We start from the raw sequence: 15,512 nt of genomic DNA, 5'->3' as shown, positions 1-15,512 counted from the left end.
GTTTGTATGTTCAATAAAAATCAATCCAATATAATGTGGTGAGGTCGAGCATAATATTTGAACCACTTACTGGGAGTTAATCGCCAGTCATACGGTGCTCCACGGACAGTCTCATTTCGAGTGTAGCCAATGTTAACTAAATGCTGCACCATAGTGTGAAAATATCCTGGAAAATACAGAGCAGGCTAAATCATTGCAATTTTATTTCTATCCAAATACACTTTCATCTTGCGGTCTTATTTTAAGCTAATGCATGCATTCCTTAAAATATATAACATTACGGAACGTAACCTTTGACCTGAATATAAATGTTCAGCTTCATTGTAATTATGTATAACTGCCATCACAAAGCGTTCTGTTTTTCCTACGTAATCAATGGAAATAAAGCAACTTCATAAAGAGATTTAGCTCACCGGCCAATTTGTTATTGTCAAGAAACTCAATGGGATAGGTTTGTCCAAACCCTGGCACCCGCACCTGCACCCCTGGAGAGTTGGATGACCGTCTTGTCGTCCTGTTGTAAACAAGTCTGAGGAAAGACATTTGTGTCAGGCTATTTAAAACATCCCATTGAGACGGCTCCAGCAATAGCGGCTTTCACAACCAGCCCAGTGCAAATGTCGCAATAGTCAGGATTACAACTTGGCAAGTAGCATCACCAGGTTTTTCCTAAATGTAATGTTGCTGACGTGAATTCAAGCTTTTCATCAACGATATTTTCCATGTGTGCATGCAGAGGATAGACAAAACACATATTAGACAGCGTTACCTAATGTTATCGATCCAGCAGTCGACACCAATTGGCATGAACATGTTGAGGTCAATCCACAAGGGGAACCAGTGCTCTGTTTTCTTAAAGCACAACCAGTTGACCAGCTGTGGTTTGTCTATCTTTGCTTCCAGGCGGTTTCCTAAGTTTCCTGGAACTGCACAAACAAATGAGGGATGAGCAGAAAACGCCCACAAGTGAATAACAAGTCCCTTTAAGACTCCGGTAATGTTTGGCAGAGGGTGTAACAGAAAGTGTACACAATGTAAATGCAACATTAGTACAACATTCTACATTTTAGTCTATGCGTTGAAAATGCACATTTTTAATACCACGTTTCTGGTTGTGAAAACCCATCATTCCAAATGTAAATGAACAGCCTGGTCTAACGCATATAGATTGTGAGCAGGTTTGTTTTACTAAGCAAACACCCTGCTCACCTCTGGCACACAACCATCCACATGACATCCGGAAGGTTCCTTAAAATCCAATCTGAAAAGTTTACGATGTGATGTCCAAAAACTGGTTCTCATTCAAATACAACCAAAATGTGCTGGGAAATCTCCAGATGCATGGGCGACTTTTTTTCCGATACATTTCTTTGGGAGACAGACCTTCATCGAGCCTCGCAACAAATAGGAACAATCAGCAAAGGGTTGGCATCCCCCTCTAAAGGGAACTCTTTAACTCATTTGAACATACTGACACCAAGCTGCCACACAAGATGGTGGCAAAGCACTATTTGTGTCAAAATGAACCTCCTCAACTCACTTCCACATAGTTCCTTGATGGTGGCAAAGACCTTTTTTTTTGTCCACTACTCTTGCTTACTGTTAAGTACATGTCAGAGTCCTGCACTTTTGAGGTAAAGGTAAACTTACCAATGATGAGTGGAGGTGTGATGTTGCTATGGTTTTGCACTTTCGAATTAGGAGGGAAGACAACATTGAGGATCCAGAAACACGAGGTGTGATGGAGGCCCAGCAGAAGCCCAAGTGTCAGCAATGGCCAGCTTTGTCCTGAGGATCCCATCGTTCTTTTGCCTGCCACAGTTTTGGCAGATGTCTCCTTAGAGCTTGGCAACACTGCTGGCGGAGGCTTGGTCAAATAGACAAAAAGAAGAAAAAAAAACGTAAGACGACTTAATATAAGAACGGTAACCTTCCGAACAGACAGAAGTGACTTAAAACACACTTTAAAGCAGTCTCCGCTCGTTGTACAGCTCTGGCAAAATGCGGTTTGAGGGATTGATGATGAATTAATCAGCCTACGCGTGTTCAGTCAGCGAACACACACGCGGGCGTGCACAAACACACAAAGGACAAATAAACGAGTGGTGTCTTTAATGCCCTATTGGTGTTCACCTATTTATTTAGGGCGACAGAATGCTGGCTGCGTGGGTTGTGACTGCATCACAGGAGATGAGTAATATAACTGTGTGCGTTCGTCCCTGTATTGTAGTTGGCATAATTTAACGTTGTAACTTACCGAATGTAGAAAATTCAAAGTGGGGGAGGTGATTTACAGATGTTTAATCGCGAACACTCCGGTCCCCTTGAAGTGGTAGATGAGTCCAAATGACAGTGAGTGGACAATGAGTGGATGAACCAACGACTTTCCGGACAGCTGCTGTTGCATTCAGGGTCCTCCCAAAATTTCAGTTTTCAGCAATGCTCGTCCATGCTTGGATGTGGGTTAATACTAACGTACTTTTCGGGGTTTCAATGATTTTTTTTTTTTAATTAGAAATCATGTAAAGTGTGTTTGACGTGGAGGATAATAATTGACTAGTTTTAATACGACAGTATCTTCTTCATAAAATGGTGTTTCGTGATCACCCATTGTCTTTGAATTGATCAAAGGGATAAACACATTTTACTTGCATTATTCTTCGAAATAATGCTTTAAAATCACTTTTGACCCTTTGTAACCGACCCTCTTTCTGCGCTACTCTGTTGATTTACTGACTCACAGACGTGCACGTTGACCTCAGAGTTACTACAGGGCAATAACCTATGGTTTATATTCTGCAACTTTTTTAGGCTGTGTGTGGCCTATGTTGGTGTGGACAATAAGAGTTCCATCATTTTTTTCTTCTCGGGGCTAATGGGGTTCTTGACCGACGAGTACTGAGACACTAATGTACAAATATATTTTAGACTAACACAAAAAATGTTGGAGGGTCTTAACTTGGGCTACACAGATTTCTGGCGGGGCTAATTGTATGATTTATACACTTGTCCTCAAAATTATTTATACCCTAGAAATGTCTTTTGTTTCTTATTTTTGTGACAAAACCTTGTCATTTATGCAAGTTTCATCATGAGTTACGCTATATGTGACAAAAGGGTAAAATAATCGAAACAGCAATCAATTGAAGAAACGCAAAATCCAACAGAGAATTTATTGACGGAAAACCAAAAAAATGCAATGTTCAAAATTATTCATATGTCTTAATTAATAATCAAATACCACAGCTTTTGTTTTTTAAAACTAGCCGCAGACCATTCCTCTATGTGTCAACCAGCATTCTGCATTCCTCTTGTAGAATATCAGCCCATTGTTCACAGGCAAAGGCTTAAATGGCCTTTCCGACCCACCTTTCTCATCTTCAAGTCTCACCGCAATTTTTGATCGGATTCAGGCCAGGACTCTGACTTCACCTTGACCATTTCTTTCCTACCTTGGCAGTTTGTTTTGGATAATTGTCCTTCTGGACCATCCAGTTGTGGCTGAGCTTGAGTTTCTCAGCAGACTCCTTCAGGTTTTTGTGAAGGATTCCAATGTAATCCTCCTTCCTTTATCATTTCCTCAACCGTGACAAGGTTCCTTGTGCCAATGGAGGAGAAGCGTTCCCATAAAGCTACTGTATGTTGTCACTACCATGCCTGTTAGTACGGATGGTGTTCATTGGCTCATAAGTGTCTCCTTTTTTTCTCCAGACTTACTAAGCATTCAAAGGCCCAAATGACTGTAACTTTGCCTCACCATGGTGGATGGTGGACCAAAATCTAGTCATGCTGGCTCATGGTGACCCCTGGCAAAAGCCAGGCAAGCCTCACCATGCTTTTTCTTGAGCAGGGTTGTCTTCCTCGGCCACTCAATGCTAGACCTTGAGACAGTCGTCCCTGCCTGCTCAAGTGTTTCAATTAGGGCCATGGTTGGGGTCAGAGGGTTGATGTTAACCTCAGCACACTTTCCTGGCAGGTTTGAGTAACACCTTACAATTCTTGCCACGCTCTCCAAGGTTTTTAACAGTGTTGAACCAGTGTTGTCGATATGTTCAATATGAACCATCTACAGTATAGACGGTTAACACAGGGATACCAAACCGCTTGGAAATGGTTTAGTAACCCTTTCCCTTGCTGTGGGTACACACAAGATTCTAACACAGGTCCACCCGCAGATCTTTCTTTTTGACCATGATGTCCAGAAGCCCAGTATGACTGGGAGACTTTTTTTTAAAATTTATACTCTTCTACAAAATTATTATTATTTTTTTTTTTTCAACATTTGTTTTAAAACATGCATTTGGTGACATCTTGAAATAGCATTTAGCATTAAAAAATGTACAAGTTTGGGACATTTTTGTTGAGATATTGACAGGGGTACGAAAATTTTGAACATAAAACTTTATGGAACTCTATCAATAATATCACATTGAAATTAAAAATCTCTTGAATAATGTATTGTTATGGTTTATTTGTTTGTTGGTCACATATGACTCACAAAGCAACTAATAAAACACACAGGTACACAAAAAACTTCAAATTCACAAGGGGGTGAATAATGTTGAGGACAAGTGTTCAACCAAACATTACGCTTTTTTTCGAGACTTTTCTTTTGTCGTTTCATATATATTTTGGTGTTTGGCACCATAATCAGGCATTCAAATATATATATATATTATATATATATATATATATATATATATATATATATATATATATATATATATATATATATATATATATATATATATATATATATATATATATATATATATATATATATATATATATATATATATATATATATATATATACTGCTGTACAGAAACAGCAGAATGTTATTTGAATATTAATATCAATGCAATTTTAGTCACTTGCCGCAAGATTTGCAAATCAATCTTTTTATTTGCGTTATGTCCAAGTAAAAGTGCTGTATCGACAGCAGCTCAAGAGCAAACAGCGAAAGAATTTAAAACAATGTACAGTATTAGTTTTTTTCTGATGTAATGAGTTAGACGCCCTAAGAATATGCGAATCACTGTTCGTGCATGTTATGCGTGCGCTAGTTGCTATGTGCACAGTACTTGCGTTTACGTATTCAGCGATGCCCTATCCAAGATGGTAAACACGTTGACGTATCGCAACGTCAAAGACAACTGTGGTCGAAAAGGCGGTACATGTCTACGCGGGGCAGAGCCATCAGTCTTCTTCCGCTGTGGAAGACAAAGCTAAGTGCTAGCATCCCGGTGCTACAGGCTGACTTAGTGGCTGTACCCACATCGAGATGGTTCAACTTGTGGGTTCCCTCCGAAAGGAGTTAGCTGACTCCCTCTCTACGTCCAAGGTCTTAGTGGTGGGCGCGGGAGGAATCGGCTGCGAGCTGCTCAAGAACCTCGTCCTCACTGGCTTCAAAAACATCGAAGTGGTCTGTACCACTTATGTTTGTTTGCCTATTAGCTTAGCCGGCTAGCACGCTAAGGTCTTTGTGCTACACTGCTACAGAATGGCTAGCTTGCTACCATGTGAAGTCTTTGTGCAGCGCTATGTATCCAATCTGTGCAGAAAATACGTGGCTGACTTCTGTTACAAGTAGAAGTCAGATGTACTCATTTGTTTTGATAATATGTTAACTGAAATGAATGCGTGAGAACTGTTAGGCTCATCGAGTGTGTGAACACTGAGCGCCAGAAAAGGTATTTTGGCGCCATCAACACGGATAACTTCAAATAACGTATACTATTTTTAGCTCTTGACCAGAATAAACATCGCATGTAGCTGCAGTGCAGGGTGGTGGGGGGCATGCGCGATCACGGATGAGCATGATGGGAGAGATCCTGACGCGATGATAGATGGCTCAAAGATGTATCTTACAGCGGGGTAAAGTTGGTTTGTTGTTCGATATTTGCTTGACATTCGGTTTCGTCTATGTCTTTATCGGAGACCGCGACAGTGTCCGTGTAATTAAAGAGTGTAGTTTGTAGCATAATCATCATACTTTCATACTTTCATATACTGTAAGATTACTGTCAACTATACTCAAGATTTCAAGTTTCACGAGAAAACAGCGAGTCCACGCTGTCAACCGAACGTCATTCACCGTGGTCCATTTAGGAACCATCAGCAAATTACATGTTGCAATATGAATTTAGTCATGAAAAATATTCACTTAAAATCAATAAAATGACTGCATTCTTTTTGCTGTAGGAGATCATACTTGTAACGTATGATCCCTAACTACTACAGGTGACGGTATTGTGAAACAACACTTTATATGGACATAGTATGCATTTCAGAACTTTTATACGTTTGTTTGTATTTAGTCATGAAAAATATTCACTAAAATTAAAAAGAAATGACTTCATACCATTCTTTTTGCTGTAGTAGATCATACTTGTAATGCGCTAACTACTACAGGTGTGCTTATTGTGGAAAAACAAAACACTTTATATGGCTATTCTATGCATTTAATAACTGAAAATATTCTCTAAAAATCAATGAAATTACTTTCTACTCATACTTAGTATGAGATTGTGAGAAAAGTCACCCCAAGGAAACTGAATTTCCACTCTTAGAAAACATATCTGAACTGCAGGGTTCAGGTTAACCCAAACACATGTGTTATTTTGTACTGCATACGGTATCATACTGTAAGTCTGTGCCTGCTCTGATAAAAATATCCAATATTCTATCCAATATTTGTGTTTCTATTTCATCATATTTGTGTCTATGAATTAAGATGGCATTGCATGTGTACAAGAAATTTATGATGCCTTTAAAACATTCATGTTGCAGATTGACTTGGACACAATTGATGTCAGCAATTTGAATCGGCAGTTCCTCTTTCAGAAGAAGCATGTTGGCAAGTCTAAAGCACAGGTATGTTTTCTGTGACAGTTTGAGGTACCTCTTACTGTATGTAATGATGCTGGATTTGAACCACAATAACTCGAGTTTACATTGTGTATTCACTCCAGGTTGCCAAAGAGAGTGCCTTGCAGTTTTGCCCCTCTGCAAATATCACTGCCTACCATGACAGCATCATGAAGTAATTGTTTTTGTTGTGCATTAATTTTGCAAAAAAAAATTGCATGTGGAAGTCATGGATTAAAACAAACAAACAAACAAACGATTTTCTCCCAACAGTCCCGACTACAATGTGGAGTTCTTTAAAAATTTTATCCTGGTGATGAACGCTCTGGATAACCGAGGTGTGCGCATCGAAACTTAATTGATCTATTGTTAAGATGACAAGGATATTAATCTCCTTTTTACCCCCTCAGCCGCTCGCAACCATGTGAACAGGATGTGTTTGGCAGCCGACATCCCTCTCATCGAGAGCGGCACAGCAGGGTATCTCGGGCAGGTTACTGTAATCAAGAAGGTACTCTTTTTGAAATCACTCCTCTGAGATATATAGTGCTGTAAAAAGGCCTTGCCCGATTTGTCTCACAATGTATTTTTCTCCATATCAAGCTTTAGTCCTTTTGCAAGCTTTAAAACCAGTTCACAGAGGAATAACTATTTCTTGCTGTAAAAAATGTAATTATGTGTTATACTTTATATATAAAAATGTACAGTGTGTACAAGATTGCTTTAACTTCTACACAAATTTACACGTTGCTTGTATATGGCGTCAGAATTGTAGCAGAACTATTCACAAATGCATATTTTGATTCACAAATGCGTATTTCGATTCACAAATGCATGTTTTGTTCCACGAATGTGTAACCAAAGTCCCAAATGCGTATTTCAATTCACAAATGCGTGTTTCGTTCCACAAATGTGTAACCAGTCACAAATGTGCCGCGAGAACCACAAATGCGTGAATGAAGTCACAAAGGCGTAACGCGATTCACAAATGCGCAACAAAAAACACAAATGCGTAACGAGATCACAAATGCGCAAACAGAATCCACAAATAAAAACAATTTGAAAAATAACAAAAATCCACAAATGCGCGGCTGAAGTAAAAAATGTGTCATGATGGTCAAAATGTGTACGGTGATTTTTGAATGTACTGTAAACACATAGTTGAATGCGTACGTAGGTCTGTAATTAGGGCGATCTCCGAACACCTGGCCTCCTGGATAGGCTGGAATCTTCCATGTGACTTTTGCTACAGTTTTGCCGCGGCACAGGAATCACAAATACGTGAGGGGATTTGCAAAAGTGTATCTCGGCACTTGTGTGTGGCTCCTTAGCTACTCGTTCGTACCACCAGGGGACGCTACTAGTAAATTGGAAATCATAAAAATAAAATGGAAATGTTAACACATTAACATATGTAGTATTAAATGTACTGCAGAGTGTATTACAGACAAAGGCATTTTAATGGACGATATGCACTCGTGATTTTGTTTGCACATTTGTGGATTGAAATACGCATTTGTGATTTGAAATACGCTTTTGTGAATATTTTGTTACAATTGAAATACGCATTTGTGTCTTTGGTTACACATTTGTGAATTGAAATACTCATTTGTGTGTACTTTTTTCTACAATTCTGACCCCACACTTGTACCTAAATATACGATTGTATGTAATTTGTTTTTCATATCTTTGTAATAGACTTAACTTGCTTTAAATGAAGATTGACTGTTGAGCAATTATGGCTTAAAATCCAATTTGGAAATAAATACATTGAATCCCTTTCAATAACGTTTTTTTTAAATGTGTAAGGGTAACTTTCCTGATGTGGCACAAAAATGTGATTTCGTTTTTGCTCCTTTTTAATCAAATCTTTCATTTTCATGCAAACACATGTCCGCTTCTCTGTACAGAACAATTTTAACAAATAATAAGAAGATAGTTCCTTAGCACAGGTATATTAATCAAACACACACAATAATGTCATTTTGAGACCTTTCATTTTGTAGCTCTCAGAGGTTGGCACCCAAAAGTAGCAAAATGCATGTTATACTTATACGTACAGTAGCTGATATTGCAAATATTTGTTGTATTAAATAATATAACTTAAGTATCTCATCCCGACTGACATACACACCTCATGTCTGGGTTTTTATTTTTATTATTATTATTTTTTTTAAGGATGGGGTGAGGGTTTTTTTTCTGCCTTCTGCTGATTTGATGCCTGTATTTGGTTGCTCTTCATTGAAAGGCGGTTGCATTCAGACTCCTGCAAAGTCAATTGTACACACAAGCACATTTTCCGGTGTTTTGCAACGTTAGCTTAGCATTGTGCCTTGACTTTGTCTGTTCTCTCTTGCTTTGTGTTGCATGCTTTGCTATACTGACTTTTTATGCTTCAGATGATTTGTTTATATTTGTCTCTCAGGGAATGACGGAATGCTATGAGTGCCAACCTAAACCAGCCCAGAAGACCTTCCCAGGGTGCACTATAAGAAACACACCATCGGAACCCATTCACTGCATTGTCTGGGCCAAGTATCTCTTCAAGTGTGTCATATTCATCTATTAATTATAGCTCTAATTTAGAAGGAAACAAAAATATATAGTCGTTACCATTCATTAAACGGGTGGCCCAAACTGTGCTATTCCAGCCAGCTGTTTGGAGAGGAGGACGCTGATCAGGATGTGTCACCTGACACAGCAGATCCAGAAGCTTCCTGTGAGTTGCACCCTTTCCAGTTTACAAAAATGTCATGAAGACATAGTTATTCATGGTGACCTGTTCAGGTTTGCTCAGTACATTTGTGTTGAGCAGCTATTGACTGCAAACTTTAATGCCTCAAGAGGAGAAAGTGCATTTTGCAACTTCACAATGTGTATAACGTGTTTTCTTCATTACAGGGAACCCTGAAGAAACGGCAGCTCGTGCCACGGCCGCAGAAATTGATGGAGATGTCAGGCGCGTCTCTACCAAGCAGTGGGCTCGCAACAACAAATATGATGCCATCAAACTCTTCAATAAGGTACCAATTACCAGCTGTGCAATCAGCGAACATTGACTAAATTGTCACAAGAATCAGATTGGGGAAATACCTTTTCTCTCTGAATGTGGCTGTTATCCTTCAACTATGTTTTATATAGAGTGATGTTTAGGTAAATGTTAAGTAGGTTAACTGGGTTGCTAACTTTGCTTCACTTGTATTGTGAATTGGGTCTCACTGCAAACCTGATATTTTTGGCTCTGTTTTCCAGCTTTTTAAAGATGACATTATGTACCTGTTAACTATGGACAAGCTGTGGAAAAAGAGGAAAGCTCCTACACCACTGGACTGGCAGCATCTGGAGAACACTGGTGTGTTGATATTTTTTTTTCCACCTATCATTCCAGCAGCCATTCTAACTTGCGGAACCAAATGCCATTACTGAACTCGTAGTGGTGGTATATGGACATTCAATTGTGTTCAGTATTATAAAAGTCTCCGTGTGTTTGGATGACTTTGGTGTTGTCTGCCGCAGCATGTCCTCAAGAGGATTCCTCAAGTTCGGGTTTGAAGGACCAGCAGGTTCTTGGTGTTTGGGGCTACTGTAAGCTATTCCAAGAAAGTGTGGAGACCCTACACTCTTTGTTAGATGAGAAAGGAGATGGTGCAGAGCTTGTCTGGGATAAGGTAACACATTTTCAAATGTATTTCAAATGACAATAAAACACAGTCTCGACTATTTTTAAGTCATTCATCCATACATGTTTATTATGTCGTTTGGAAAAAAAAATAAAGCTTAGTGATGACCAGAAAGTTGTGCTTTCCTCCTTTTTGATGTGGCCATGTTCCCCAATTAACCACATCACCATTTTTAACCTGTTAAATTGTATTTAGGCACTTGTCAATAATTTTCTCGGTTTGAATCCAAGTTAAGTTCAACATCTTGGAAATACCATCAATATATGCATTTTGATACTTTCATACATATAGCACATACTTTGTGTTGACTGATTTGTGGGAGAATAATCCCTGCGTGTCTTGTCAGGATGATCCTCCTTCCATGGACTTTGTTACGGCAGCGGCCAACCTCCGAATGTACATCTTCAGCATGAACATGAAGAGTCGCTTCGATGTCAAGTGTAAGTTGTTTCATTGTGTAAAACCCGTGCACCTTTTGGGAAGATTTTATGTATTTACCGAGATGTTTTGTACCAGCCATGGCAGGTAACATAATCCCAGCTATTGCAACAACCAATGCTGTCATCGCTGGGCTCATCGTGCTGGAGGGTCTCAAGATTCTGGCAGGGGAATTGGAGTCCTGCCGTACGGTTAGTTCATGCATCACTTGAGAACTAAACAAAAATGCTTTTTCAACAAACTGTCTTACTTTTGCACAGTAATACTTACCATATATTTATCTACCATCCCCCTACCCCTGATAAGTGAATTCCATGAAGTAGGGTTTCCCCACCTTTCAGATTTTGTACGTACATGAACATAGTGTATATAAAGTGTTTAACAAAACCTCCCTACCTTTCTTAACCTACCCAGTAATCTCCTAACCCTAGTATGGAGGCTGAACAGACATGTGTTTCATTTTGGACACAATTTTTTATTTTCTTTTTCAATATACAGTGCGCCAAAGCGTGGTGAGTGGCAGACCTGCGCACCACCACCACCATACTGAACCATAACCCCCAGTCCCCACAAAAGATGGTTTACTGAAAGAGCCAGCCAGCCAAAAAAAAAAAAAAAAAGACAGAGCGGCAGTCATTAAGTGTTAGCATTCCGTTTCAACACACGCCACATTCTCTCTTTATTGCTTTTCCCGCAGACATTTACTACTTCAGTCGCGTGTGTGCGCCTAATGCATCCATACTCAATTGAAAACTATCAACCTAGAGCAGGCTGTTGACGCCTCAAAAATGAAATTGAAAAAATTAGGTAGGTTAGTCCATATAATTGAATTGTCATTCTTCACGTCCCTTCTGGATTTTTTCATGTCTGTCACCTGTGCTCAGGTGACAAAAAGCCCCTTCCGTTAATTACATCACCCAAGCGCTACACCAGACATTTAAAAGGCTCGAAATACTCAATGGGAGTTCATGTCATTTTTTGCATCCGCCCGTGGGAGCTTTGAGGCCATTGCGGTAAATGCACCAATACACACTCCTTCTCTGGCTGTCTGTTGCAATAACAGACATGGCAACCTCCGGAGTAGTGTCACCCCACATGTAATATATTTTAATGAGAATGAGACCTACGCTTATACTGTATTTAAAACATACTGTTGGTCGTTAGAACACATTTATTTGCAAGTTTTTTAAATGTATAATTATAAATTTATTCATTTTTAATTTTAAAAAAAAGGGTCTAAATCTTACATCTTGTCACTTTAAAATGTGTTTACTTGATAGAGATGGTCAAAATCTGAACTTTTCTTCTTCTTCCTCTTATCACTGCATAAATTGAGTGATCAGTAATCCTGATTTTTAATTTGTTTGTTTCTTGTCTCCAGATTTTCCTGAACAAGTGTCCTAACCTCAGGAAGAAGTTGCTGGTTCCATGTGTTCTGGACCCACCAGGGGCCAACTGTTATGTGTGTGCCAGCAAGCCTGAAGTTACCGTCAAAGTCAATGTTCACAAAACAATGGTTCTCGCTCTACAAGACAAGGTGACTGGTGAAGTTTACCATAAACTTTGTCAACTAAAGATCATGTCACTCATAACCATTGATCAGGAAACCAGTGCCATTGAATTGCATGCAGTGGGTTTACAGATCGAAGTTTTGAAAAATACATTAACGCAATTCCTCAAATATAAAACTTAAAAATATAAAACTTAAAAATGTGTTTGTTTGTTTTGTTTTTTTTTTGACATATTTCGAAGAAGATTGATCCGTCAGCCACAGAGGAGTTTTGACGCACAGATGTGCATTTTTATATCGGACTTATTCTTACTTATAATAATTACGTAACGCAGTGTTTCTCAATTATATTTTGCCAAGACCTCCTCAGGAAAGAGAAAAACTTTTGTGTCTTATATTTGAGGAATTACATTATACATATTTATATTCTGAGCCTCTGGTACTGGTGAAACTACATAGCTATTCACAATGACCTGCCGAGTTCTCGAGTTTCGGGTTTCACCATTGCTGTCTTTAACAAGTATGTGGTTTTACTTTTCATTCTTTTGATTTGTTTCATCATGGTTGTATTTAGATCCTGAAGGAGCGGTTCGGCATGGTAGCTCCAGATGTTCAAATAGAAGATGGAAAGGGGACCATTCTCATCTCCTCTGAGGAAGGGGATACCGAAGGTAAGGAAAGTTGGTTCATTTTGTTAAAAAAGGAAAAAAAAAAACAAGCACCTTCGGTTAAGGCAATTTGGTGTTTTACTTTGACTTAAAGGTGTGCATTTTTGAGTCTTATTATTCCACTGAATGTTCAAAACCTGCAAACATGCAAAATCTGCTCTGACTTAATTTCTTTTTGTATTGGGTAATAGCCAACAACACCAAGTTTCTTTCTGACTTTGGGATCCGTAATGGCAGTCGGCTACAAGCTGATGACTTCTTCCAAGACTACACACTCCTCATTAATGTCTTGCACACGTAAGTCACCTGTAAATACATAATTAAAAAAAAAAAAAAACTGTGTGACGCACAGCTAAGGTGGATTCTTTTTCTTTGATTAAAAACTATTGTATTTTCATTGGTAGTGAAGAGCTAGAGAGGGACGTGGAGTTTGAAGTCGTTGGTGAAGCTCCAGACAAAGCACCCCAACCCCAAAACAACCAGGGAGAGGTTTACAACAGCATCAGCAATGGCAACAAGGACTCTGCCCAGCCCTCTACCTCTTCTAAAGGTCAGTACTAGAAGCACTTTGTTTTTGTGTGTCTCAATAACAAATGTACTGCAGTTTTTACTTTACGGAATTATTTTTTGATGTTATGGCCAAATGATGGCAGCTCTTAACAAGCTAAAGTTAGCTTTATTTATATATAGATATAGATATAGATATAGATATAGATATAGATATAGATAGATAGATAGGTGTGTGTGTGTGTGTGTGTGTGTGTGTGTGTGTGTGTGTGTGTGTGTGTGTGTGTGTGTGTGTGTGTGTGTGTGTGTGTGTGTGTGTGTGTGTGTGTGTGTGTGTGTGTGTGTGCGTGTGTGTGTATACTTGCATACATTCATACATACATCCACCTTAACCTAATCATGTTAATCATGTCATCCACCTTAAAGGGAGGATGTGTAATTTTTCGAATGTGCCCGTGGAAGCTTTAGGAGCATTGTGGTAAATGCAGCAAAACACACTCCTCTTCCGGCTGTCTGTAGCTATAACAGAGATGGTAACCTTCGAAGGAGTGCCACCCCCCGTGTAATATAATTTAATGATAACTAGACCTACGATTATATTTAAAACATACTGTTGGTCGTTAACACATTTATTTGCAAGCTTTTTAAATTTGTAATACTTTATTTTATTCATTTTTACCAAAAAATGGTCTAAATCTTACCTCTTGTCACTTTAAGTCCCAGCAGAAGACGATGATGTTATGGTTGTGGACTCTGACGAAGATGCAGAGGCATCGTCCAGCTCTGCAGCAGTCACAAGCACCACCAAGAGGAAGTATTCAGATGCAGAAATTGGCAAGACCACCACCAAGCGCCCACGGACAGATCAGTCCAATGCAGCAGCTCCCCACGATGACAATGATGATGACATCATTGCTTTGGACTAAACTCTTTTTTTGGTTTCCTTGAGGATCATAGACTCTATGAAAAATTGTGATTTTTGTTTCAAGACAGACTGTAGATCTAAACACACCTTTTATGAAAAACAATACACAGCTTATTTGTTTTGTTCACCTTCCCCCAAAAATGTTTATTTCACATTTTAAAGCATTTGGCTTTTTGTTGTTTTCTAGTATCGGAAAAAAAATCTCTTGATGGTATGGGGTGGGAAAAAAAGTGCTTTTTTGTATTTCTTAAAGCGGCTACTCTTTGTCATGCTACATGTCGAGGTTTTGTGTGTTGTCAATATAAAAGAAATACTGTTTGAACCAAAACATTTTCTTTGTATGTAATATTTAAATGATGCAATGTGAGTAAAACCGACTGGTGGATACTCAGTGCTGTTTGTCACTTAAGACCCGCTTGAAATCTGATGTCCGTTAGTATCGACAAAGGCACTAATGCAGTTGGTGCCATGAAGCAAATGTGTGCTACCTCTTCTGTACATCTAATGTGTTAATCTGCAGTGATGTTGATGCCATCGGCAATCTCGGCAGTTCTTTGGTAATCTAATAATTGTGAGGTGTTACCAGCACTGTAATAGTTGAAGTTAGAATTCTGGCCTTTGTACAGCCTCTGGTGGTGTACAAGGTCTGCTTCAGAGCATGAAATAAAGTTACATGTTTGCTCTGAAGACTTGCAGGTGAGCTGTCTGCCCCAGTAACCTATATATTATTGAACTTTTCATATTTAGTTGTGACCACATGTTGTAAGGCCGTGAGAGCCTTTTTGGACCAATAAACTTGGACAAGACATTTAATAATAACAGACTTCGCGCCTGTCTTTGTTGTGACGGGTACAAAAAAAACTTGTTTCCATGAGGATGTTTACCCACAAGGGTGCAAGGAGCATGAAATTAAA

The 15,512-nt window shown here is 39.0% G+C and overlaps 2 protein-coding genes across 3 annotated transcripts in view; one reads left to right on the top strand and one right to left on the bottom strand.

The window, feature by feature from the left end:
* lcat (lecithin-cholesterol acyltransferase) overlaps positions 1-2,401 on the bottom strand; it is a 7,264-nt gene extending 4,863 nt beyond the window's left edge. Inside the window, exons 1-5 of one of the 2 annotated variants that reach the window (XM_088417033.1) lie at positions 2,258-2,401; positions 1,651-1,867; positions 770-926; positions 414-529; positions 71-166 (exon numbers count right to left, since the gene is read on the bottom strand). In XM_088417033.1, coding sequence (XP_088273159.1) covers positions 71-166; positions 414-529; positions 770-926; positions 1,651-1,801 — 520 coding nt within the window. In that variant the 5' untranslated portion in view covers positions 1,802-1,867; positions 2,258-2,401. Of the gene's footprint in view, positions 1-70; positions 167-413; positions 530-769; positions 927-1,650; positions 1,868-1,963; positions 2,086-2,257 lie in introns of those variants that run through there. The other variant, XM_088417034.1, reaches the window with a different exon arrangement.
* A 2,798-nt stretch (positions 2,402-5,199) lies between these two features.
* uba2 (ubiquitin-like modifier activating enzyme 2) lies at positions 5,200-15,285 on the top strand. Its single transcript, XM_088418339.1, has 17 exons — positions 5,200-5,425; positions 6,793-6,876; positions 6,975-7,045; positions 7,144-7,208; positions 7,281-7,381; positions 9,296-9,417; positions 9,522-9,589; positions 9,772-9,893; positions 10,123-10,222; positions 10,387-10,538; positions 10,897-10,990; positions 11,067-11,179; positions 12,370-12,525; positions 13,073-13,169; positions 13,358-13,463; positions 13,571-13,716; positions 14,391-15,285. Exons 1-17 carry the CDS (start codon positions 5,285-5,287, stop codon positions 14,597-14,599), a joined length of 1,947 nt encoding a protein of 648 aa, XP_088274465.1. The 5' UTR covers positions 5,200-5,284; the 3' UTR covers positions 14,600-15,285.
* The last annotated feature ends 227 nt before the right edge of the window (positions 15,286-15,512 follow it).

This window comes from Hippichthys cyanospilos, chromosome 6 (genome assembly GCF_059441005.1).
Source record: "Hippichthys cyanospilos isolate Australia breed blue-spotted pipefish chromosome 6, RoL_Hcya_1.0, whole genome shotgun sequence".
NCBI lineage: Eukaryota > Metazoa > Chordata > Actinopteri > Syngnathiformes > Syngnathidae > Hippichthys > Hippichthys cyanospilos.
This window is presented reverse-complemented; position numbering and strand designations above follow the sequence as displayed.